The sequence below is a fragment of the Procambarus clarkii genome, chromosome 31, assembly GCF_040958095.1.
Source record: "Procambarus clarkii isolate CNS0578487 chromosome 31, FALCON_Pclarkii_2.0, whole genome shotgun sequence".
In the NCBI taxonomy this organism is placed as follows: domain Eukaryota; kingdom Metazoa; phylum Arthropoda; class Malacostraca; order Decapoda; family Cambaridae; genus Procambarus; species Procambarus clarkii.
Genome location: NC_091180.1, coordinates 28,261,893 through 28,285,616, shown reverse-complemented (window position 1 = coordinate 28,285,616; position 23,724 = coordinate 28,261,893). Strand labels below are relative to the sequence as shown.

At 35.7% G+C, this 23,724-nt stretch overlaps 2 protein-coding genes across 3 annotated transcripts; one reads left to right on the top strand and one right to left on the bottom strand.

The window, feature by feature from the left end:
* Window positions 1-349: 349 nt before the first annotated feature.
* LOC123758813 (uncharacterized) lies at window positions 350-14,118 on the bottom strand. The gene is made up of 7 exons (XM_045743539.2): window positions 13,711-14,118; window positions 12,028-12,155; window positions 11,558-11,722; window positions 9,862-10,832; window positions 6,185-6,363; window positions 4,642-4,775; window positions 350-1,945 (listed from the first exon to the last, which is right to left on the bottom strand). The coding sequence occupies exons 1-7, from the start codon at window positions 13,823-13,825 to the stop codon at window positions 1,646-1,648; spliced, it is 1,992 nt and encodes a 663-aa protein (XP_045599495.2). The 5' UTR covers window positions 13,826-14,118; the 3' UTR covers window positions 350-1,645.
* Window positions 14,119-14,641: 523 nt separating this feature from the next.
* Window positions 14,642-23,517, top strand: LOC123758814 (ribonuclease P protein subunit p40). Of its 2 annotated transcripts, XM_045743542.2 has the most exons (9): window positions 14,642-14,794; window positions 16,756-16,917; window positions 17,108-17,252; window positions 17,868-18,035; window positions 18,959-19,081; window positions 20,528-20,717; window positions 21,306-21,358; window positions 21,541-21,672; window positions 23,275-23,517. In XM_045743542.2, exons 2-9 carry the CDS (start codon window positions 16,786-16,788, stop codon window positions 23,283-23,285), a joined length of 954 nt encoding a protein of 317 aa, XP_045599498.2. In that variant the 5' UTR covers window positions 14,642-14,794; window positions 16,756-16,785; the 3' UTR covers window positions 23,286-23,517. The 2 variants fall into 2 exon arrangements, with proteins under 2 accessions (XP_045599498.2, XP_045599497.2); XM_045743541.2 differs by lacking the exon at window positions 21,306-21,358.
* The last annotated feature ends 207 nt before the right edge of the window (window positions 23,518-23,724 follow it).

Genomic DNA, 23,724 nt, shown 5'->3' with positions numbered 1-23,724 from the left:
ATATTGTTATTGAATGTGTAATTGAGATAGTTTGTTTATTATGTCACCAGCTCTGAAACTGGTGGATTTTAAATTTAATTAGCCAGAAACGTTTTGAGAACGAGATGTAGACGATGCAGGATATTAACCCTGTTTTCTGCTCAAGAGTCGTCATTTTTCGTTGTCTCTTCCGGACTAAAGTATTTATTCTTTTGTAAGATTACACAAACCACCAGTATTTTTCCTGCATATTGTATAAAATTTATAATAGATGTGGGTATTTTCCATAGCAAAATCATTAACAAAGAATGTAGGCTTACTAGTTACATGTAGATAATTATTATTAGTGGTTTAAATTCATGGCAAACAATTTCTCTTTTGTAATTTATTTTAAAAATAAACTACTGAACTGTACAGTGTATCAAATACTGAGAAATATTTAGAACTATAAAACATATATAAAATTTTTATTTATTTTCCATTTTAATATACAATGATAAATTAAATTTAATACATAATTATGAAAGCACAGTGTTGACAATTCACAGCTCAAACTCTCCATACTTACACAAACTTTCTCTAGTCATTAACATTATTAATAATGCACAATGATATCACATTAATGTGTGCAGGTCTGAATCATCCTCATAACTCCTACTGATTTTCTCATTGATAATAACTTCCTAACATGAAATGATTTCCTTACTAAATAAATATTTTCCTAGTAAAACTAAATATTATTATACAAAGTTAATTTACCTTCTTAAACTGTATTCATACATGATACAAGCAATTTATGAGAAAAGTATAAAAATGTATAACTATGAAAAATACTGATACAGCACAACTATTATGACAAGGAAACCAAAATGAATGCTCAGGAAAAGTTGCAGTGAATTATGAGATTTGTTTTCAAGTATTATTTAATACCATTTTACTACCTAAAATGAGTGAGCTATGAGGTAAGAGCAGGGAAGTAAAGACAAGTCACTCGGAGGAGGAGCTAGAAAAGGTAAAACATAGAAGGGCATGTTGAGACATGTACGTAAGGAGAAAGTGTACGCAACATATCTTGAAGCTTCAAGATATGGAAATATGTATTTCATGTAGCATACCTTCTCATAGTAACAACTTTGCAATGTGCTTACTCAAAAAGTATGACTGCTGATGAATAAATATATATATTTACACAAAAGTTATAACTGCTTTGTGATTGATGCATTTTTATTTCACAAAATAACTTTCAAAGATTGCTCCTTTTACAATGTTTACAGGAAATAAGCTAAAAGTGATTAATTTATTTTCTAGATTTGATTTTTTATCTTTTTGGAATAAAGTCTATAATAATAATTGTGTGTTTCATTAAGAAAAATTTTCTTTGAGAAAATAAAGAATGACAAGTATTTTGCACTTATTGATTAATGTTTAATAATTCTTTTAGACCTATTCCTGCAACCCCTAATGCAGTAAACAAATTAATACTTCATCTGCTGCAGGAAATTAACCTCCAAGTATAACTTCACATGTCTCAGGTGTCTTGCAAAGTGCCCAAAACCAAACTTAACAATAATAGAAATAAAATTCTTTGACTGATAAGTCACCAATGCATTTATGCTGATGAAACGTATTTTTTTTTTAGACCAAGTCTACTATAGATCTTATCATATTACATAAAAGTAGGCGGAGAGTCAATTCCAAGCACACTAAAGCAAATTGTCATTACATTGTAAACTGCTTGGAGGAGGTGAAGCCTTGCATACATTAGTGGCATCAAGTGGGGCAGTGGCTTGGCAACAAGTATATGATATCGACTGTAATATGCACTGAATCGATGAGCAAAAGAATGCAAAAATCGAGCAACAGCAGCAGTCTTGACTTTGCCAGATCCATTTAAAATATCTAGCGTAATTTCTTCAACGATCTCTGGCCAACGAAGAATATACACCCAAACTAGATTCCATTCTTCCTGTAAAAATGCATTCAGTTTTAACTACACTTAAAAATTTTAAAGTAAATCTACTGCACAAACCAGTCATTAAGTCATTATACATTACATTCCTTACATATTATATATATACATTTCTAAATATATCAAAAAAAGTTTCAAAAACTGTTGGCATTCTTTCTAAGATCAGATATTATTTACCTCGCACTGGCCTGGTGACGCTCTATTACTCCCTCATCTATCCTTATCTCAACTATGGAATTTGTGCTTGGGGTTCTACTACCCAAAATCATTTACGTCCTCTAATTACTAAACACAAAGCTGCTATTAAGACAATATCCAACCTTGGCCCCAGACATCACTCGGTACCCCTACTCAAATCTCTGAATATGTTAGATATTAAGTCACTGCACATCCTCTCATGTGTATTATATATATATATAAAATGCTGAACTGTAATGCCAATCCTGACCTTAAAAGCTTCACTGAAGGTTGTAACAGAACCCATGAGCACCACACCAGAAACAAATACCTTTTTGATATTCCAAGAGTACGACTTAATCAAACTAGAAATTCTCTACAAATCAAGGGACCCAGAATGTGGAATGACCTTCCCAATCATGTAAAAGACTCTACCTTAGTTTAAGATAAAAACTAAGCACTACCTAATTAACTCCCTGTAACCTACCTTACCCCTATAATGTCAACCAATGTCTTATTTTTAAACAATGCTGTTTGTCGACTAAATTGTATTTTTGCTGTTTTTCTGCCATGTTCCCCTTTTTTTTATTTTTTTATTTTCTCAGCACATTTTATACTTTAATCTCAATTAGTATTAAGTTTTAATCTTTAGTGTTTTTCCTGCCCGAAACGCTTTGCGTAATAGTGGCTTTAGGCATTGTACGTACTAGCTCTATCTATAAATTCATCAATATTTGTATCACCCCTTGTATGTATGTACTTTACCTAAATAAACATTTGAATTTGAATTTAATTCAAAGCAACTCCCCAACTTAATTTGACTAATGGTGTTTTCCAATACTGTATTAACTGTGTCCCACTTACGTAAAAGCTAAAACAGTTAGGGAAAATCTAAATAAAAATAATAAAAAGGTAGCTATCCAAATGCTGGTTCTATTAAAATTGTGTGGAGATAGGCATATTTTGCAAAGATTCAAGTCCTGAAAGAATCTTAAGTGTTGATGAAAAACATAGGTATAATATACCTGATTTACCTGAGGGCCGCTAACCCTAGTGGCCTCGACAAGGACAGGAAGTCGGCGGCTTGTCAAAAGTCCCCCCCCCCCCCTCCATTTGCCTTGATCTTTTCCAGGTATATTTTGAAATTCAGCAGTTTTGGCAGTTACAGCTTCGATGGGTTGGCAGTTACGTGGGGGTGAAACTGAGGGTGAAAAAACATCTTCTGTTCTCAGTCCTACATTGTGGCTTACTGAGCCTGAAACTGTTACTCCTTGTTTGTGTTACATCTGACCTTCTGAAGAAAATATCAGGATTAACATCCTTCAACTTGTTCAGTATTTTAAACGTCTCAATAAGATCTGCTCTGTCATGCCTGGTTTGCAGTGTTGTTAGTCCCCGTGGCCTTCAAGCATTCCTGATACAAGAGATGACTTGGCTCTGGAATGACTTTTGTTGCCCGGTGTTGCACCTTCCCCAGATCTGCTATGTCCTTCTGAAAATGAGGTCTCCAAACTTGATTTACTTGATATACACTTGATGACGAAACCATACCCTCAGAAAATGAAGAAACAAAGATGTTTTCGCCCATCTTTGACCATTATCAAGTCGGATAATTGCCCAACTTGATAATGGTCATCATATCTTCAGCCACATTATTGTGACTCATCAACTACACGGTATACATTTCCCTTCATCCATGTTCTTGAAGCTAAACACATCTACCAATTCTTTTAACCAATTTCTTAATTTTCTTCTGTGGCTATTATCAATAATAAAAATATCAATGATATTTTTTCCCAGTTCAGTGAGGCAGAATAGATGTTTGAAGACTTGGAAACATTAAGAGTATATTAGAAAAAGAAAGCCATAATAATGACATTGCAAAAGTCATCAGTTATTTTCTCAGTTATGTACATATTTTTGTAATTCAATCCTGAGAGGGTAGGATTACCATGTTTCACAAATAGAACTGCAAATTAACTGACATACTGTGCAATGTATTGGTGATTAAAACTTTACATACAAGTCCCCGTGACAAAGTGGTAACACAGTCGCTTGGCGTTTCGTGAGCGCTTTGTCCTGGGTTCGTATCCTTACCGGGAAGGGTTTACTGGGTGCCAATCCTTAACTGTAGCCTCTGTTCACCCAACAGTAAAATGGGCACCTGGTTATTAAACTTTAAGGACTTGCCCGAAACGCTACGTGTGCTAGTGGCTTTACAAGAATGTAAGAACTCTAGTACTGTATATATATATAAAATAAATAAAATTTTATCATTCTGCTTCCCATTGTAACATTTATAAATCTATTGCTTTTCTTAGCAAATCCATAGGTATTGTTGTAACCACGTAACTTAAATTTGTTTAAATTTATGTTAGTTATAGAAGAAATAATGTATACACAGTACTATAGTTTACACTCAAATTATTGATTCAAGGATATTTGAGCATTTTTGATAAGATTAAAATATGACTGCAATAAGTAACAATGAACAAGCACTAATATTTAAGACTTACATCTTGCCTAAGAAGAGAGAAGTCCAGATCATCTGGAGAAGGGAGTGGCGAGACTTGTCCTTTTCTAACATATTCTTCAAAAGATTTAAATATCATACTGAGCCGTGCATAGTTGTACAACACAAATGCCCATTCTGTGAAGGAATGAATAATTATGAACAAAACAAATCCTATACTGTACTGTACAAAGCTCCCACATTTTACACTGGTGTTCCCACATGAATTCACACTTGCACACATTTTTTTATCATACAAAATTAAAAATTTGCAGATACTGTACAGTACACTTTATTGTTTGGGGCTAAGCAAGCATAGGGAGTAGTGCTTAGGTAATTATTTTGCAAGAGTGCTCATGTGGTCTACTTTATATTTAAATTAAAATAATATCCTGACTTAAAACAATGTCCAGGCTTGAGAACTGAAAATAAAGTTTGCTCAGGAAGTCAACTACCATAGCCTGCCTGGGATGGCTGTGTGACCTTGTGGGCTATGAAGAGAAACACATTCATAGACCAAACAATCACCAGGGCCATGCTGTCATTAAAAGAGAACTATCAAAACATCAACATGCAAATGAGGGGGGACTACTCAAGAAACAGAGTTGAAAATATTGAAACACTGCTTTATGAGCTTTCCCCCAGTTGCTGTGGTTTAATGTCTTTGTCTCCACTTGTCTTAGCACATTGGGCTGGCCTGGCCTTCATGTAAGGAATATCAGCTTCACTGGCTGTGTTTACATGTCTACTGCCATCTTGAGGTAATCAGAGTTACTGGCTAGTGGTCTATTCGTTAGTTGGTCAAGCAATAATTTGTTTTCCTATCAAAATGTTTTTGCTTGCAATGGGAATTGAGTTCGTATTTTATGACTTATATGATAGCAAGCTGATCTCTATATGGTAGACATATTTTTCAATTGTTTCCCTCCTCAATTTATATTGCAGGACTATTAATAAAGTTACCTGTAATGGTGAGGAAGCATGTCAAGAAAGTGTGGCATGTTTTGTGGTCTGGGTGGATCATTTGGGTATATGGCTCACGGGAACAACCAAAGGACTGCTCTGAAAGCACCGTCTCAAGATTCTCAATGCTTGTTTTTTCTTGTAATCAACTTTTGGGAGTAGCTCTTTTCTGAGCATCTTGAAAGAGTATGTATATGTTTATGCATGCATATCCATATATCTATCTGAAAGAGGATACCTCTCCAGATGCAGGGCTGGTAATCTATATGACTAAGGGATTTGGTATAAAATGTTATTTTTTTTTATGTTTCATATTACAGTATATTGCATATATGCCAGTCCTTGTATTTCAAGATGAGAAACTGCTCTGAACACCTATATTTTATGCATCTCAGACTCGTCACAGTTTGATCACTGAAAATTATGTTCTTTGTGATAAGTTAATGAATTAATTTCATTAAAGAATTATCATTTTGGGAATATTTAAGAAGAATGGCAATACTATATACAATACCAAAAAAATACCAAACTAGTACAGTTACAAGTAAACCACAGCAACCATTTAGCTAGTGGCTTACACATACCTTTTGTATTTTGTGTATAACTATCAATTTCAACTTTCACACAATTTGAGTGTGAGACAGAGAGCATTTGAAGAGTCATGCATTGCCAAGCCTGCTCCTGTAACAATGTCTTCCATTCAAGACAACCTGCGACACCATGTTTCAGCTCGACTGCGCGCCTCAACTCTACCTCCAAAATTCTGAGGAAAAGTAAGAAGTTGCAGAGATTAAACAATTTGGTATGAAATAGCCAGCATATCCATCGAGCACTGCATACTACTGTATTTTGATGGTTTGGCGATTATCTCTCTCACACACACAGAGGGGCTCAAGGTGTTATATGACAAAGAGTACTGGAAAGACAGGACACCACAAGGGGTAGCTCTTATCCTGTAACTACACTTAGGTAATTACACACACACACGATGTGATGGGTCACATTTTTCTCAAACCCCCCTGCAGTTTTCAAAATACAGTATTGTAAATACAGGCTGTATTGCAAATTTGACTCATGAGCATTATTTTCGACCTGAAGTCTGGCTCACTGCACATTTGCAGTTTGAAATTACGACTTTTTATACAGAAATTATGCCAATTAGTTAAAACAGCGATGCAATGGGGTCACATTTTGCCCAAACCCCCTGCAGTTTTCAAAATATCGTAAATATCGCAAATCTGACTCATGAGCGTTATTTTTTAGCAGAATTCTGGATCACTGCACATATTTGCAATTTGAAATTATGACTTTTTATATAACAAAAATATGCCAATTAATGAAAACGGCAATGGGTCACATTTTGCCCGAACCCCCCTGCAGTTTTCAAAATATCGCTAATATCGAAAATCTGACTCATGAGCGATATTTTCGAGCCGAATTTTGGCTCACTGCACATATTTGTAGTTTGAAATTACAACTTTTTATACAGAAATTATGCCAATTAGTTAAAACAGCAATATGATGGGGTCACATTTTGCCCACCCCCCCCCTGCAATTTTCAAAATACATGTATCGTAAATATCGTAAATCTGACTCGGGAGCATTATTTTCAAGCCAAATTCTGGCTCACTGCACATATTTGCAGTTTTAAATTACGACTTTTGATACCAAAAATATGCCAATTACTGAAAACGGCGATGGGTCACATTTTGCCCAATTCCCCCCTCCCCTGCAGTTTTCAAAATATCGCAAATCTGACTCATGAGCGTTATTTTCGAGCCGAATTCTGGCTCGCTGAACATATTTGCAGTTTGAAATTACGACTTATTATACCAAAAATATGCCAATTAGTTAAAACAGCGATGCAATGGGTCACATTTTGCCCAAACCCCCTGGCAGTTTTCAAAATATCGTAAATATCGTAAATCTGACTCATGAGCGTTATTTTCGAGCCGAATTCTGGCTCGCTGCACATATTTGCAGTTTGAAATTACTGCACAACATTTTTTGCCGAAAATATGCCAATTACCTCCTCCAAAGGATACCTGATCAACCAGGCTGTGACTCATACGTCAGGCTGCGAGCAGCCGCGTCCAACAGCCTGGTTGATCAGTCCAGCAACCAGGAGGCCTGGTCGACGTCCGGGCCGCGGGGACGCTAAGCCCCGGAAGCACCTCAAGGTAACCTCAAGGTATTACTGAAAATGGCAATGGGTCACATTTTGCCCAAACTCCCCCTGCAGTTTTCAAAATATTGCAAATCTGACTCATGAGCATTATTTTTGAGACAAATTCTAGCTCAATGCACATATTTGCAGTTTGAAATTACAACTTTTTATACAGAAATTATGCCAATTAGTTAAAAAAACAATGCAATGGGGTCACATTTTGCCCAAACCCCCTGCAGTTTTCAAAATATCGTAAATATCGCATATCTGACTCATGAGCGTTAATTTTCTAGCAGAATTCTGGCTCACTGCACGGGGGAGCCGGTCGGCCGAGCGGACAGCACGCTTGATTTGTAATCCTGTGGTCCTGGGTTCGATCACAGGCGCCGGCGAGAAACAATGGGCAGAGTTTCTTACACCCTATGCCCCTGTTACCTAGCAGTAAAATAGGTACCTGGGTGTTAGTCAGCTGTCACAGGCTGCTTCCTGGGGATGGAGGCCTGGTCGAGGACCGGGCCGCGGGGACACTAAGAAGCCCCGAAATCATCTCAAGATAACCTCAAGAAGATATTTGCAGTTTGAAATTATGACTTTTTTTACCGAAAATGTGCCAATTACTGAAAACGGCGATGGGTCACATTTTGCCCCCCCCCCCCCCTGCAGTTTTTAAAATATCACAAATATCCCAAATCTGACTCATGAGCATTATTTTTTAGCCAAATTTTGTCTCAATGAACATATTTGGCAGTTTAAAATTACAAATTTTTATACCAAAAATGTGCCAATTAGTTAAAACAGCGATGCGATAGGTCGAAGATATGATACAGTAGAGCACAATAGACTCAGGAATCTGTACACCAGTTGATTGACAGTTAAAAGGCAGGACCAAAGAGCCAAAGCTCAACCCTCGCAAGCACAACTAGGTGAGTACAGAGCAACCTGTTCTCGCACTTTCGTATAGTCAATATTGACTTATTTAATACGTGCATATGTGTCATACTAAACATACTAGTTTACCTTGAAAAGCTTCATAGAAAACATCGACCTTACCTAACCTTCTTAGTATGTTAAGACAAGCATCTTATTGCTTCGTAATTACAATTACTGTATTACTTAACCTATTATAGGTATAGGTTAAGTAATAATTGTAATTACGAAGCAATAAGATGCTTATCTTAACATACTAAGAAGGTTAGGGAAGGTCGGTGTTTTCTATGAAGCTTTTCAAGGTAAACTAGTATGTTTAGTGTCACATATGCACGTATTTAATAAGTCAATATTGACTGTAAGAAAGTGCAAGAACGATTTGTACAGAGAGAGAGAGAGAGAAAGGGGGGGAGGCAGGCAGAAGGGAGGGGGAGAGGAGAGAGGAAGAAAAGAAAGGGAGGGAAAAGAGAAGGGAGGGAGAAAAGAAAGGAAGAGAAAGGGAGGGAGAAGAGAGAGCGAGGGAGAGGAGAGGGAGACAGAATGTTCGGGGAGAGAAAAGAAGAAGAGGGGAGAGGAGAGGAGGGGTGAGAGAGGAGAATAGAGAAAGGAAGGGGAGAGAGAGAGTGGTAGAGAGGGAAGTGTGGAGGGGGGGAAGATACCTAAGCACACTCAGGTATCCTATTGAATTGAGAAATGTAACTAGTAGAAATATGACAGTTTGATTTGATTTGTTAGGTGTGGCAGAATATGTTTGTAGACAATGCACAGCCCATGTCATGTCAAGCAGATGGTTAAAACACTAGACTACCAAGGCCATGGTCAGTCCACTAAGATATATGGAGTCGAACATAAAATTGTAAAACTGCAATAAGAGGACAGGTACACAATGTTAAAGTGGATATTCTAATGACTGGATGCAAGACAACATTACACACATTCCAAGGCCTGATAAAGTAAGAGTACATGTAGCAAGGTGATTATGCTATGTGAAACAAATGGGTGATGTAAGACACTGCTGTGTAAGCAGGATAGGTAGATTGAAGGCCAAACAGAAGTGAATGCCTTTAAACATATCATAGAAGCTTACACTAACAAGCTTTACCTAACAAGATCAAACCCACAATGACATGACCAGTAATAAAAAAAACAGAACATGAAATAACCTACTTGCAATAGTCTTCTGCAAAGCCATTCCATTGTTTTCCAGTCTTCATATTTACTATAGGCTTATACTGATAACTTCCTGGAATAGTTTCTCTACCTGCTGAATCCTCCATAATGACAAAGTGAAGAGTATTATTTTTATCTCTGGGACAACACTCTCCTGATAAGTTTTCTTCTTTAACTACCAAGTTTACTTTCTCTAAGCCATTATTGCCATCACACTGGTCTTCATAATTCTGAACATCATTTCTGCTCTCATCCTTCAAGTCTTGCTCCAAAAATAACAAATATTCTGTTTTCTTTTGTACCTCCAAAGCCCCTTCTACAAATTCATGCACTTCACTAACTAACTTTGGTGGCCTCTGCCATGTTAATGCCTGACTTTCAGACAAAAATCTTGTAAGTTCTCTAATGGAGTCATCGTAAGATGAAGTGTTCATTTTCTGTCTACTATAATCCTTAATAGTTTGTTCTGGTTCCAAATTTTTACCTAAACCCCCTTCTTTCACTTTTCTTTGTGGACATAGTTCAGGTGAGCCACGCACCACATCAGTTGGTAAAAAATTTTCACTAACAATCTCATCAGTTAATCCCAATTGTTCACTAATAACCATATTAGTCAATCCATATTTTTCACCAGTTGCAAAATCAGTCAATTCTGATTTTACACTAGTAGCATTTGATGTCTGTTGCTCTGAGTTTTCATCTTGTGCCAATATATCTTGATCTTTCGCTGCTTCACATGGCTGCCGCTCTTCCTTATTTTCAGTTTTCCACTCATAATAATCTTTAGTCACCTTTGTGTATGTGTCTTCCCTATGGCCTTTCTCCTGCAGTTTTATCGTCCCATTACTAAATGCTACCATTCTTATCAGATGAATCAGAAGTTTTAACCCACGCAATTTATTTATTTGGCATCGATCTCTCGGTTTTGCTTCCTTTAACACAAAGTTGGCGTGAAAGTTCACAACTGTCTGCAAAACATGAGAGAAATAAATTAATAGAAATATAATAATACATGATGCACAGTGCCCCACACGAAACTCGGCACAATGTACAGTAGTGATGACGATAATGTATGCAGTGCCATTTGTGTATACAAGTAGTGAGCAATTTAGAGGGTACATACTTCACAATCATATCCAAAATATGGAAATCTCTTTAACACTAATTCAGTAATACTTGAAAACAATCAATCAGACATAGGATCACAAAACATAATACAGTATACCAATGTCATATAGGTGAATAAAGTGAGTGACAATGCTATACCTCAAGAAAGTGATGAAATTATAAATACTAGAGTTAATTATTCATTATGTGGTGAGGGTGATAATTTTAAATGACTGTTACTTTCTGCTATTAGTGTTTCTGTTTCAATCTAGCTGTTACATCATTACTCGGCAAAGCTGTTACTAGCATTTGATGTAGGGATGTTGTGACTTCCCCACCCACCATTGTGGTACAATGACCTAAGCATTTCCTGCATATTTTTATATCGGTTGTGGGATTAAATTGGAACCAAACTTTCAATCAAGTGCAAAAATAGCCTCTTATTATAGTATCTAATTTTAATTTACTGTACTATATTATTCCTATTCTTTCTCTGAGCTGATACCTTCCCACACCATGACTGAGAAAAAGATTAATGATAACTAAATATCAAACACAAGCATACCATTAAGAACTCTAATCTTACGTTTTCCATAAATTTTGAAGCTCCATACTTCACACCTGCAGCTCTCATTTGATGTATAAGAGATTTTATTATTTTGTGTCTCTGTAAATTGATGCACAAAAGATCCTTCGTCTTCCAAATTTTGCTTAGAGGATACTTGCACGATGTTAAAGATGATTGCACCAACTGAAATAAAGAAAGATATTATTAATGATGAGCATATGGGCCATTATTGCATAATGAATGCCACATTAGCCACAATGCTCAAGTACTGATGTCATCTTAAGAAAAAGTATGGACACCATGACTTGTACTAATACAAACTAATCATTCTATGAATTTATATAAAAATGTTCAAACCATTAACAAAGTCAGCATTTTGAAAGTCCCTTAGTCCACATCCATAAAAGTTTAGACATTCTTAAATAACTTTACTTTTAACAAGGCATCAAGATGGCCAAATTCACTCATAATGACTGTACTTAACTTACTTTGAGATTTTCATCTGTGCAATTTGTAAGAAACTGCCCAAAAATGGAACTGGACGAGATCACATTCCTCCACTTATGAGCCCTCAAAGGAATGACAATGTCTGCTGGAACCGCATGTTCATGATTTGCTGTAATGCAATATACAAATATTAGTATGACTAATATATTCAGTTTGTCTTGAACATAACCAAACTGCATAAAATATAACGAGCTATTTTACCATAAAACAATGCAAAACAATCTTACAAATATATTTATTAAGAATATAAAAATAGAAAGAGCTGCAGAAGGGCTTTTGGCTCATACAAGGCAGCATCTATTTTCAGTTTATATAAAGTCCCACTCGCTCATATTCGTTTAACCTATGCTTGAAACAATCCAACAATCTCGCACCTGTTACATGACTCTGTAATCTGCACCATAAATGAACAACTTATTTTCCAAACCAGTATTTACCCAGATCTTTTCTGAATCCTAATTTATCCAAGCTGTATCCACATTGAAGCGAGACTTGGAATATGATCCAAACTGGATACTAATTTCCTCTGCACATTTCTTAATATCTTGTCCTGCTTTTATCAGTATGGATTCTTACAGCTATTTCTCCATTTCTTCACTAGCAATTTGTATGGATCTTAATTCATTTATTTATAGTATGATAACCAGAAATAATTAAACATCATCTTTGTATGGTAATTGAGTCAAGTTCTGAAATTCATGATACAAGATATGTTGACAGATAATGCCATTTTACTGTTACAGCATCTTAAAACTGCTGTGCAATAATACACTTATTTAAAGTAACTAGTACATAATATATTTCCTGAGAATCTTTCTCAAGTCATGGGCCCTCAATTTGTTTTCTTGCCTGACAACATTGTTAGGAAAGATCATACTATAATTTGACTACAAACTTTGTGTAAGTTAATTATGGCAACTAACAGGGTGAAAGTGAAGATTAAAACATTCGTTATCAGAGCACAAGTAAAAATAACTGCACAAAGAAGGAATAATATAAAAGTATGCAAATCAACTGCGAAAAAAGACATAAAAGAAAGAGAAACTTTATATATGCGTGATAGCTGCCTCATTAATAAGACTTGGTGCTGGAGGCCACCAAGCCTAGTCATGATTAAGCTCACGCACTACATGAACCTCTTGGGTTTCCTCTGCAACATTTTCAACATTTGTTTCAGTAATTGACAATGATATTTTTTATTTTGTTTATAGCATCGTTATTTTGCAAAAGTTTATTGTACACCACCAATTATTTTTCTCTTGGTTCTTTAAGCTTTTTATTTTCATTTGCAGATTTGGGGTAAAACATTCTTAATGATTTATCTCTGTCTATGTTCCAGATACATAGTACAGATTGAAGTGCTTTAGATACACTCAGTAATTCAAGTGTTTTTATTGTACCGAGTCTATGGTTAAGCATCAGAATGTCAGAAACAATAGAGGCATGAACGATACTCAATACATACCAAAATGCATGAAAATGGATAAAAGTTCAAGACAAGAATAAACAAATACGAACATTAACTGTAGAATCTGCCCGAAACACTGCGCGTACTAGTGACTTTACAAGATTGTAAATACCACGCTATGTATTCTCACAAACCCAATGTACATTCTTGTATATAAATAAATAAATAAATAAATAAATAATTAAGAATATCTCACCTCTTTTGGCCACTTGAGTAAAAGTGCGGATCTGAGGCTCACTTGGCCTCTCACCGAGGACACATTCTAGGAAGCTGCTCCCAAACGCCGATAAAATATTTGTTTCAAAACTCATGATCAAGATTTATGTGAATATGAAGATAAATTATATAAATCTACACCCCCCCCCCTATTCTCAAACCACTACAGTATACTGTATTGACAAAAGGTCTATTCTGAATCTAAACTTATCCAATTTGTATCCACTGTTTAGTGTTTTTTGTGTTGATCTATTTGGCCCCCTATGAAATATCTAGGGTGCCAGCAGAGTGTTATTGACCCTCAGGTAACTCTAGGTGGGCCTCAAGGGTCACAACAACACAACGGCCACAAACATGTTCCAACGCACAACACACTAGACCCCGTAGCCGGTTTGAAGGTAACTCTTATTATATATGTTAGTTATACTTGTATATAACAATAAATATTAAAGATAAATGCCGAATATGTAATACTAATTAACATGAATGACGTCAGAAGCTAAACTCCTATTATATTATATGTCTCCCCCCCCTCCCATGTCTTTTATGCTTAGTATTTTGAGCGCTATTGTACTTGTGCGCTAGATGGTGCTCACAACTCTTCACCATAGTCCTTAATGGTGAATAGTCCACCATAAATAATTCTTGTGTTAGACAATATATATGATATTCACATTTACAAAGCACATCGTAAAGGCCTATAATACATATCAATATTAATTTACGCAATGTATGGCGTTCAAATAATTTTGCCCGAAACGCTATGCGTATTAGTGGCGTTAGGTATTGTATGTACTAGTTCTATCTATAAATCCAACATTATGTTTGCATAACAACTATGTATGTACTTTTACTGAATAAAAATGTATTATTTATTATTATTATTATTTTATTTTAGCCCAAGGGTCGGTTGGGCGCTTACGACTCATGACTCTGGACTCAGATGTAAACACAAGTGGAGGGGGTTGGACATGTGCTCTCATCTCCAGGAGATAATCTTCTCATAAACTTCACTTATTATAAGGAAAATTAAGCATATTTGCCACAGACCATAGATTATTACGGTAAGGCACGTACTTACAGCCGCAACACCGACATTATCAACCAAAAGGCATTTGAGCAATCAATTTTGCTATATCTTCCATATAGAGACAATTCTATAACCAATGTTCCAGCGATGTGTAAATATTTCATTCAAAATGATCTGCTACCAGAAATTTTAGCCAAATATCCCCAGTTTGCTAACTGTAGGTAGTAACTGAGTGATTGTAACCTATCCACCGCGGCCCACTGGATTGGGGGCGGTGTGCAGGACAAACATATAAATTGTGATGACTAGACCACACACTAGAAGTTGAAGGGACGACGACGTTTCGGTCCGTCCTGGACCATTCTCAAGTCGATTGTGATGAGGAGGTAATAATCTTTCCTGCCTCTACTCTACACAGACGCTGTCTTGTAGAATCGGCTCTTATACACAATGTACCCAACATGAACTTGAGTCCTGGCTTTGTTGCTGTGGACTCTTCCCTTTCACAGGGAAGAAATGCCCCTACTCAAATGCTCTAATCTTTCTAACAAACGTGACTTAACATAAGCTTACCCCTTCCATTTATCTTTCTTTCTCTTTCCTTTTCTTTCTCTCTTCTCCCTTTTCTGTTCATTGTCTTCTCCTACGCTCCCTTGCTATCCTCTTCTTATTCCTATTACTATCTCCTTCGGTGGTTATAATAGGAGCTGCCTCGTATGGGCCAATGGGCCTTCTGCAGTTCTCATTATTACTACTATCCCCTACACCTTACTTTCCTCCTCAGCTCTCTCTTGCCTATTTATTGCCTGTCCCTACCTCCTCATCACAATCGACTTGAGAATGGTCCAGGACGGACCGAAACGTCGTCGTCCCTTCAACTTCTAGTGTGTGGTCTGGTCAACATACTTCAGCCACGTTATTGTGACTCATCGCCTGCATATAAATTGTGACACTAGCTCTCCACATGTCAGTTGCTTAATTTAGAACCAGTACTTGAGGTCGATCTCGAACCCATTGTTGATGTGACGACTTATATTGAATTTTGTAAATAGCTCATCAAGATTGTAACTTGCTTAGCTAAATGAATTGTGGGGTTCAGTCCCTGAGCCCATTGTGTGCCTCTGTAACCCTTTCCACTACCGCCCACAAGATGGGTATGGAGTGCATAATAAATGAACTCTTGCCTATTTATTGCCTGTCCTTACCTCCTCATCACAATCGACTTGAGAATGGTCCAGGACGGACCGAAACGTCGTCGTCCCTTCAACTTCTAGTGTGTGGTCTGGTCAACATACTTCAGCCACGTTATTGTGACTCATCGCCTGCATATAAATTGTGACACTAGCTCTCCACATGTCAGTTGCTTAATTTAGAACCAGTACTTGAGGTCGATCTCGAACCCATTGTTGATGTGACGACTTATATTGAATTTTGTAAATAGCTCATCAAGATTGTAACTTGCTTAGCTAAATGAATTGTGGGGTTCAGTCCCTGAGCCCATTGTGTGCCTCTGTAACCCTTTCCACTACCGCCCACAAGATGGGTATGGAGTGCATAATAAATGAACTAAACTAACTAAAAAACTCCTCCATATATATATATATATATATATATATATATATATATATATATATATATATATATATATATATACATACATACATACACATACACACACACACACACACACACACACTTTATATTACAGGTACTGTATTTAGTTACAGTAGTCTTCAAGTGGTAAACTTCAGGCTAATTTTGAAATTTAAATTTAAAAGTTGTTTATTTCTTTTCGGTTTATTACGAATATAATTCATCGACAGCTGTTAAGATCTCTTGTCAAGGGTGTATTTGAACAATCCTCTATAAACTTCCCTTGTTGTTTATGTCGAGAATATTATAAGTGGGCTTAATTAAAGTTTCCATGAAATATTTACATTAGGTTTCTGATTTACCTGATACTGTACTGTACTTTAGTGATGTCATGTATTACAGGAAATTGGTACAACAAGCATCCATGCAGAAATGCTTAACCCAGAAGTAGTTAACTTCCCAGCACCAGAAAGCCGTGTGTCGTACAGTCAACACACCTGGAATGACATGAGCAGTGATGACTCGTGGCATCAAGTCATTGATGACCATCCATTTAATACCAAAGTAAGAAATTTATATACAATACTGTAAAAGACAGTACACTGTACTGTAATATACAATTCAAGAAGCAAAGCACTTCTGCTCTGAGAATGTTAATTCAAATACTGTATAGAAAATGAAATTCTTTTGAGTATAATCTTGCTAACATTTCTTTGAATATACAATTCTTATTTATTGACTCATATTTTATAAGGTATCACTGCTACTCCCAGACACCCCAACATTGCCTCAGATCATACATGATGCAGTTGCAGATGATGGAGAGTTCTACTTAGTAAGGAACTTACCTCTTTTGGAGTTATGTTCTCCAACTTTTCTACAGGCATTTGTGAAGACAGGTATATAAGATTGGAATACGTTTCTTTATGCAGAATGGCTGTAATGAACTGAAGAATGTTATTGACATTAATAGCTACAAACACATAGGCAAATTATATCTTTGACGTAGGTACAGTGCAACATTTTGATAGATTAGCAGTAGACACACAACTACTATGACGGCAAGTATCATGCATGTTTCTACACAATTTAATAAATTATTTAAAATACACATTTATTGTTAAATGAGAGTAATAAAGGTCCTTATCTTTACTTTTTAGAGTAGACAGATTTTACTTTGTAAATGAGAATTCATTAGTAATCATTTGATTAAAATACAACACTGAAAAGGAATTTCATGTAGAGTTTAGCAATAAGAAAATAGGGGTGGTTCATTTATTTTGTGGAATTACTTCACTAAAAGTGTTGTAAGACTCTGATAGAGATTTAGGTAAATTACTTATGCCTATCTGCCTGCCTGTCTGAATGGGTGTATTGGATGTTAAAACAGTAATGAATTAAGATTTGTTAAATTTTACACTTTTCTATACTTTGCTAGAAATAATACTAGGCTGAATTTTGGGGATGCAAATTTTCTGTACTGTATTTGATACTCATCAGTGACACTTCTGTAGGATGTTTAAATGCAGTTAGTTGTGATACTCGTTTAGACGTGGACAACACTGCAGCATTAACATCAGATGGACTGCTTCATCTCATACTCAACAAGTTCACATATCAAGAATTACGACTAAATGGCTCTTTGTCATCCCACATACTCCGCAAACCCCTAGAAAAGTATGGTGAGAAAAATATTTGTGTTTTTGTAAAGCTCTGAATTTATAATTCAGTGTCATAATTGTTCATGAAGTTTTGAAAATGTTTTGTAAATTAAATATGGTGGTGGTATAATTTGATATATATCTAAAATATATGTACTGTATATTCTGTGATTCTGTATATAAACCTGTGGTTTATCTCTGGTACATTTGTTATTTAAAATATGTCTTAGTACTATATAACATTTCAAAGAAAGTCTCTGAAGAGCTGTATCACAGCTCATTTGAAGTGACTGATCCATAACTTGATCAGTGATTATTAACAAACTTATTAAACGACTACTGGATAATGCTGAATCAGAATAATTTTTTTATCGACCACTCATCTACCACTCTTGATATCTCATAAATCCTAATTCAGCTCTTAAATAATTTAAAGCCGCTGAGTCACAATAACGTGGCTGAAGATATGATGACCAAACAGTTTACAGAGATTATCCTTGGAGTAAAGTGTTTAAAGGAACAATGCATTGCTGAAGCATGTTGCCCTGGTCTGAGGTGCTTGATTCGTTTGAAGGTAAGCCAAATAAATCAAACAGAGGTGTTCAAATAAACTCTGCTGAATTATTGAGTATGTCCAGCTCAGCTTGAATTTAGGCAGGAAGCTAAATTTTTGGTTCACATCAAATTTGATTAAATGTAGATGCTAGCATGAATATGGTTCCTAGATGGGGATGAGAGTTTATATAAGGGAGACCATGTATCAGTGAACTAACATGACTATTATTATAATCATGAAGAAGCAGTTTGAAAAGTTCTCCTGACACTATGCAGTATGTTTTCATGCCAGATTGGTTCTTATTATAGGGAGCAGCTGAATGATCCACTCAGACAGGCTCTCTTTCATAAAATTAAACTTTGTTTTCTTGTACTGTATTTTTTGGCAGTTGTTGAAGTGAATATGCAGAAGCAGTGCTTCAAGCCCGGAAAAGCATACTATGAAAGAGTTATAACCGCCTTCACAGAAGTTCAGCTTAGGTTTAACTTTTGGTTAACATGGATTCCAGATAGTAAGTATTTTCTAGAGCTGAAAATGAATGCATTTCAATACTGGTTTGTGTTTTAAACTCTACCGTGATTACTAAAATTATCCAATAATAATATAATATTTAGACACTACTCTAAACTCTGTCAAGTCTCCTATCACCACAAATGCTTTTCGGGTTGTTAATTTCTGTAGCCCTAACTATTGATTTTTCATTCTCATGCCACACCAGCACCTTGCATGTGTATATATAAGGATAGGCTTTTAATTCCATACATGCTCATCAGTCTCAAAGGCACCTCTCTATGAACTTGGGAAAAGCACTTTACAAAAGTTTAGAAAGGGCCATATACACCTGTCTTTCTCGCATGTCTTCTTCACACGTTGTCTTGTTGAAAATGTTTGACTTACGTAGCTTCTACCACAGAACCCACCATCACTGATCTATATTTGAGTTATTTCTTGTGTTCTTTCAATCTCTGACCTACTATATATACAATACTTTTTCCAGTACAACTGCAGTACATTGATGTCTACGATGTGCACACTTGCCATGTTCCCCTTTAGTTTTATACGTTGATATAAACGTATAAAATTAAACGATTCTTCGCGGCGGGGATCGTATTCCAGGGACCTGCCCGAAACGCTACGCGTACTAGTGGCTGTACAAGAATGTAACAACTCTTGTATATATCTCAAAAAAAACAAAAAAAAAAATATATATAATTGCTACCATTTTCCTGTCATCTGGCACATTGCCACTCCCTACCTCTTGGCTATTCCATCTCACTCATATCTCCTCATTTGTTTCAGTCATAACACTGTTGTATTCCCCTAAACTGTTCAGCGACCCTTATCTCATAGCCTTGGTGTTCTGTGACATATGTTTTCTAAATACAGTACAGTACTTATTTCCTAATTATTGCATCCCATTTATTACAAAATAAATTTTTGAGTGAGTAGTCATATGTATTTGCTGAGAAATATACTGAACATTTTCAGTGATGAAATTTGTTTTTGAGTTCTTGCCAGATTTTCTGCATTAGAAGATACAAAATTTATTTGTATGAATCTTGGCAATTCATGTAAATTTTTTTTATAAAATTTAGGATATAGTATAACATAAGATATATTGCCAATTTTTTTTTTTTTTTTAGTTTGCCCTAAATCATGTTTATTGAACTTGCTCCATGAAATGTTACTTTGGGAAAACTAAAGTACGAGTCTCTAGTTTCATGCATTGTTTGATACATACAATACGTGGTGAATAGGAGAAGATTGGCAGAAAAGCAGCCAAGGCAGAAGATATACAGGACTGTTATATTTCAAGTACAGAAGTCAATACCATACAATAAATTATGAATATTTTCTTACTGCATTCTTATTTACTAAATATTGTAAAGTACAATATTCCTATACTTTTACTTTTTGATTCTTATGCATAATTGGATAAAGATATTTTGTATTTCAGATGCAGAAATTTGTCCTTCATCTGTAGCTAAATATTTCCATGATCTTGGCTACAGTATTGAGGAACAGCATCCATGCTTGAATTGGAACATTGTGAGGGAAGCTGCTATGCCCTTACTTTGTACAGCTTCAGAAGAGGACCCTCAAGATGTTTTGGAATGGATTGGATGTCAGACACTTGGTGTAAAAATGTAAGCAATCAAAATTTGTATAAATAAGAGTAAATTTATATAAATAAAAGAGCATATGTTTCTAAAAGATCATGATGTACCAGGTCCTAGTACATTACCACGTAAGCAGTTCAGTACTAAACTGGCTTGGGCTCATATTCTTACTAATAGAGGTACAGTACTCAGATTTATGAAATGATTTATCATCTTACAGAAAGAAAATAATGCTATGTATTAAATTTGTTCAATAAGGATTCTAATTTTAATTTTTGGATAATTCTTTTAGCATTTTTCTGTGCAGGATACTAAGTTGCTCTCTTAATCCAAGTTTTGCAGTTCTTATGGACAGGGTATGCACTGTCAGGCCATGTCGATGTATTGCACCAGCACAGCACAGATCTTTTTCTAACATTTCAGTTGGATCATATTTGAGAATGCTCAATTCAGCCCAGAATGACCTTAATAATACTTATTCACCTAATCCTCAAGTCCTTCCAAGTGCTACTTGGTACCAAAGAGTGCTTTGTTAATCACTAATTGGCCCCTAGCCACCACTACAACCTGCCACAAGGCAATTACCTAAGTGTAATTACCAAAGTGTAGTTACAGGATGAGAGCTACGCTCGTGGTGTCCCGTCTTCCCAGCACTAGACAATTACCAGGTAGTAATTGAATTGTGCAAACATCAGTTCCTTAATGACAGTGTTACCACTGGGGGTAAAACAAACATATATGGCATTCAGATTTGTGTATATCTTTATGGCATAGTCCAAGATCATAGTGTAGTTTAGATATTGATGCTATGACTAGACTTTCTTATCTTTTCTATTTCTTTCTTGAGCAGGGAAGCAGAAGGTACAACAGTATGTGAGGTGGTCACTCCAGAGCCAAATGTTCTTGTTAATAACCTGTATGTATTGCAGTGTATTGGTTTTTTTTCCCCAGCTCATCTACAGATCTTACTCCAGCAAATCAGGTGTGTGTTATAATTACTTACTTGGATTAAAATTTAGTTTATGTCGGTGTAGCATACTCATACTTGAACCTATATTTTCAAAAAAGTACAGTGCATTTAATTTATTTGGCTCTTGTTTTGAGACTGGGTTACACACAAAATCACTGCTCACCAGCATCTAAAATATACTGATACTGAACACGTTACTTGTTCAATCAGTTACTTATTGACTCGGCTTGAGACAAGATATAATTCTCCGGGCCATAACTCTGTGGATCAAAACAATACAACAAATATTATGAATGAAATGTTGTAGATTGTTGCAGCTGTAGTGCTAAGTATGAAAATGCTAAAGAATGAATGATATTTAAAAATTCTGAAGTTGTATCCAGTATATTACTTTAATGCTTAATATTGAGGTATAAAGATGTATGGAAGACTATAGGATAGTCCTTGTACATCATTTGTAGCAATTAGGTAGGAAAATTGGTTTCATAAACCATAAATCTTTATTGTATGAAAGCTCTTGTTTTCTCTGTACTATTAGGAAATTGTATTAATACATTATATGTACTGTATAAACCTCTACACTAGTAGTACTACTCGGTATACAACAGTATATTTGAGAGACTTCATAGGATTACTACCTATGGAAAAACATACTTATTTCCATGCATACACTCCCCCCACACACACACATTTTTCACTTGTTTCTTCCAGTTTACATAATTGACTTTTTCAAAATACAGTCCATGTGGTTATTTCTGTGTTTACAAACCTCTTCTCTTGTTAACTCCATAAGCCCTTAGTCTTAGTATTTATGTCTTATGAATGTATCTCCTGTGAAAGCAAGAATTATGATGCAAAGTACAGGTACTTGGTCTCTGTGACAATCTGTTTTAATGTACTTTAATATTTTCACTACAACCCTTTACTAGAAACTCTTATAATCCAGTGCACTAAAATTATCCACAAGTCACATTTAATACCAAGAATAACTGCAAAATTCATTAGGGCCAGTACAATCTTCAAATACTTATTATGGCTGGTGGGGAAGGGAATTTTTTTTTGTACCAGATATACCCTGGTGACTGTCAAGGCTTGATAATGAACCTGTCAAGTAAGTAAGTAGTTGATAGTGCAATTTTCTTACCTAAGAGAGCCATAATGCTTTCACATATCTGGTATAACTTACCATGTGCAGCATGCTGACTTAGAGATTAATTATCCCACTCAGTAAGACAGTGCTTCATGTGTCTAGAGCTCTTAACTTACATTGTGTGTTTAGGATTGAAACTAATCTGTTACCTGGGAAGAGCTCCTCCATTGTACAGGGGCACAGTGCACAGGTTTCCAACCTTACATGAGCAGATTTCATTGTTACCACACATACTCCAAATTTCACATTGCTTGTTTTGTTGTACTTGACATCCTTGTGTTCCAAGTTCTGAATACATTACTTGTTTTTAGTTGTATTTGTCTTTGTTATTCCAGACTATAAATGTGATCTCATACACTTGAATTAATAACTTGCAGTGTTCTATAGTATTTTGTTTTCATTTTATTCTTTTATTCTTTTTACTCTAGATGATAAACAGTAATCCACATGAAATTTATCAACAGGTTGTGGTTGAACCAGAGGAAAGAATCGGCTGTGCCTTGGGTCAGTATGACAGTATATGGGCACCCAGATTCACCTGTCACTTGGGGTAACACAGAACATGTTTATTGTGCAAATGGTGACAATTTATATACGTTAATTATTCTGAGGGACCAACTGCAAGTATACAGAATATCAGGTTCAAGAAAACCACAGAGATTGTATGTAAAATCAAATAAAAATAAATGAGACTGGTCTGAAAACTATATATTTTTTCACTTGCTACTTTGCTTAGAATACCTTCTGTGAACCTCTTGAACAGTATCTAGGCTAGCTTTTTCATTAATATTAGTGTAGTTTCCCATTTAAGTACTTATACATACTTTGAGAACCATCAGGTGCACAATCTCGGAAATGCTGGGAACAAATGTTTGTGCATGGTATGACTAAGGAATGAAAAAGAAACAGTTACC

Coding starts and splice junctions, on each gene's coding strand:
- LOC123758814 (XM_045743541.2), top strand. CDS start 16,786: ATGCTTAACCCAGAAGTAGTTAACTTCCCAGCACCAGAAAGCCGTGTG. Junction 17,253..17,867: donor ACAGGCATTTGTGAAGACAG/GTATATAAGATT, acceptor ACACTTCTGTAG/GATGTTTAAATGCAGTTAGT. Junction 18,036..18,958: donor CAAACCCCTAGAAAAGTATG/GTGAGAAAAATA, acceptor ATTTTTTGGCAG/TTGTTGAAGTGAATATGCAG.
- LOC123758813 (XM_045743539.2), bottom strand. CDS start 13,825: ATGAGTTTTGAAACAAATATTTTATCGGCGTTTGGGAGCAGCTTCCTA. Junction 11,723..12,027: donor GCACAGATGAAAATCTCAAA/GTAAGTTAAGTA, acceptor TCTTTATTTCAG/TTGGTGCAATCATCTTTAAC. Junction 4,776..6,184: donor TTATACACAAAATACAAAAG/GTATGTGTAAGC, acceptor ATTCCTTCACAG/AATGGGCATTTGTGTTGTAC.